The 2,527-nt window shown below is 54.1% G+C and overlaps 1 protein-coding gene across 1 annotated transcript in view; it reads left to right on the plus strand.

The window, feature by feature from the left end:
* LOC108800850 (manganese-dependent ADP-ribose/CDP-alcohol diphosphatase-like) overlaps positions 1-2,527 on the plus strand; it is a gene marked incomplete at its 5' end in the record, with an annotated part of 7,548 nt that overhangs the window by 2,875 nt on the left and 2,146 nt on the right. Inside the window, 2 exons of the mRNA XM_018572832.1 lie at positions 125-238; positions 2,186-2,507. Of these exons, the coding sequence (XP_018428334.1) occupies positions 125-238; positions 2,186-2,507 (436 nt within the window). The remainder of the gene's footprint in view (positions 1-124; positions 239-2,185; positions 2,508-2,527) is intronic.

A 2,527-nucleotide genomic window follows, 5' to 3' on the forward strand; every position in this document is an offset into this window, starting at 1 on the left:
CCTTCTCCGATTGGGACCCCCGCAAAGGTCATGCGGCAGCTGCTGGTAGACAATTTGGCAATGCAGCTCCCATTAACGTGTTTGTTCATTTGTGTATAATAAATAAATATATTTCTTCATGTAGACTCCAATATCCACCTGGTAGACTTTAATGGCGGTCTTGGCTCTAAGCAACTCTCATGGCTTGATAAAGTCCTCACATACTGTGACCAACACAACGAGAGGGTCATTATTGCCGGTAAGTGCTCTCCCCTGATAACAATTTAAGTGTCAATCAATCTATGATTTAGTAAACCCGTTATTTAGTGTCTCTGCCCCTCCCACAATGGTGAGATTTCCCCCAGTAGTTTGTGTCTCTGCCCCTCCCACAATGGTGAGATTCCCCCCAGTAGTTTGTGTCTCTGCCCCTCCCACAATGGTGAGATTCCCCCCAGTAGTTTGTGTCTCTGCCCCTCCCACAATGGTGAGATTCCCCCCAGTAGTTTGTGTCTCTGCCCCTCCCACAATGGTGAGATTCCCCCCAGTAGTTTGTGTCTCTGCCCCTCCCACAATGGTGAGATTCCCCCCAGTAGTTTGTGTCTCTGCCCCTCCCACAATGGTGAGATTCCCCCCAGTAGTTTGTGTCTCTGCCCCTCCCACAATGGTGAGATTCCCCCCAGTAGTTTGTGTCTCTGCCCCTCCCACAATGGTGAGATTCCCCCCAGTAGTTTGTGTCTCTGCCCCTCCCACAATGGTGAGATTCCCCCCAGTAGTTTGTGTCTCTGCCCCTCCCACAATGGTGAGATTCCCCCCAGTAGTTTGTGTCTCTGCCCCTCCCACAATGGTGAGATTCCCCCCAGTAGTTTGTGTCTCTGCCCCTCCCACAATGGTGAGATTCCCCCCAGTAGTTTGTGTCTCTGCCCCTCCCACAATGGTGAGATTCCCCCCAGTAGTTTGTGTCTCTGCCCCTCCCACAATGGTGAGATTCCCCCCAGTAGTTTGTGTCTCTGCCCCTCCCACAATGGTGAGATTCCCCCCAGTAGTTTGTGTCTCTGCCCCTCCCACAATGGTGAGATTCCCCCCAGTAGTTTGTGTCTCTGCCCCTCCCACAATGGTGAGATTCCCCCCAGTAGTTTGTGTCTCTGCCCCTCCCACAATGGTGAGATTCCCCCCAGTAGTTTGTGTCTCTGCCCCTCCCACAATGGTGAGATTCCCCCCAGTAGTTTGTGTCTCTGCCCCTCCCACAATGGTGAGATTCCCCCCAGTAGTTTGTGTCTCTGCCCCTCCCACAATGGTGAGATTCCCCCCAGTAGTTTGTGTCTCTGCCCCTCCCACAATGGTGAGATTCCCCCCAGTAGTTTGTGTCTCTGCCCCTCCCACAATGGTGAGATTCCCCCCAGTAGTTTGTGTCTCTGCCCCTCCCACAATGGTGAGATTCCCCCCAGTAGTTTGTGTCTCTGCCCCTCCCACAATGGTGAGATTCCCCCCAGTAGTTTGTGTCTCTGCCCCTCCCACAATGGTGAGATTCCCCCCAGTAGTTTGTGTCTCTGCCCCTCCCACAATGGTGAGATTCCCCCCAGTAGTTTGTGTCTCTGCCCCTCCCACAATGGTGAGATTCCCCCCAGTAGTTTGTGTCTCTGCCCCTCCCACAATGGTGAGATTCCCCCCAGTAGTTTGTGTCTCTGCCCCTCCCACAATGGTGAGATTCCCCCCAGTAGTTTGTGTCTCTGCCCCTCCCACAATGGTGAGATTCCCCCCAGTAGTTTGTGTCTCTGCCCCTCCCACAATGGTGAGATTCCCCCCAGTAGTTTGTGTCTCTGCCCCTCCCACAATGGTGAGATTCCCCCCAGTAGTTTGTGTCTCTGCCCCTCCCACAATGGTGAGATTCCCCCCAGTAGTTTGTGTCTCTGCCCCTCCCACAATGGTGAGATTCCCCCCAGTAGTTTGTGTCTCTGCCCCTCCCACAATGGTGAGATTCCCCCCAGTAGTTTGTGTCTCTGCCCCTCCCACAATGGTGAGATTCCCCCCAGTAGTTTGTGTCTCTGCCCCTCCCACAATGGTGAGATTCCCCCCAGTAGTTTGTGTCTCTGCCCCTCCCACAATGGTGAGATTCCCCCCAGTAGTTTGTGTCTCTGCCCCTCCCACAATGTCTCTGCCCCTCCCACAATGGTGAGATTTCTGTCTTACTTTGTTCCCTTTATTTCAGGTCACGTTCCAATCCACCCCAAAGCCAAACCCTCTAACTGCCTGGCCTGGAACTATAAAGAGATCCTCCGAGTCATCGAGTCACATGGGAGTGTGGTGTGTTACTTCGCTGGACATGACCACGGCGGGGGCTATCACCGGGACTCGCACGGCATTCACCACGTCACCATGGAAGGGGTCGTCGAGTCCCCCCCTGACAGTAATGCGTTTGGGACGCTGGATGTTTATGAAGAGGGAATGGTCCTCCGGGGCAGAGGAAGAGTGAAGAGCCGGGTCCTCCTCCATCGGGGGACACGGCCGGCCTGTTGCTGTCTCCCGGCTCGGCAATTCAGAAGACAAACAC

Source organism: Nanorana parkeri, unplaced genomic scaffold (assembly GCF_000935625.1).
Source record: "Nanorana parkeri isolate BGI_ZX_2015 unplaced genomic scaffold, ASM93562v1 scaffold2145, whole genome shotgun sequence".
NCBI lineage: Eukaryota > Metazoa > Chordata > Amphibia > Anura > Dicroglossidae > Nanorana > Nanorana parkeri.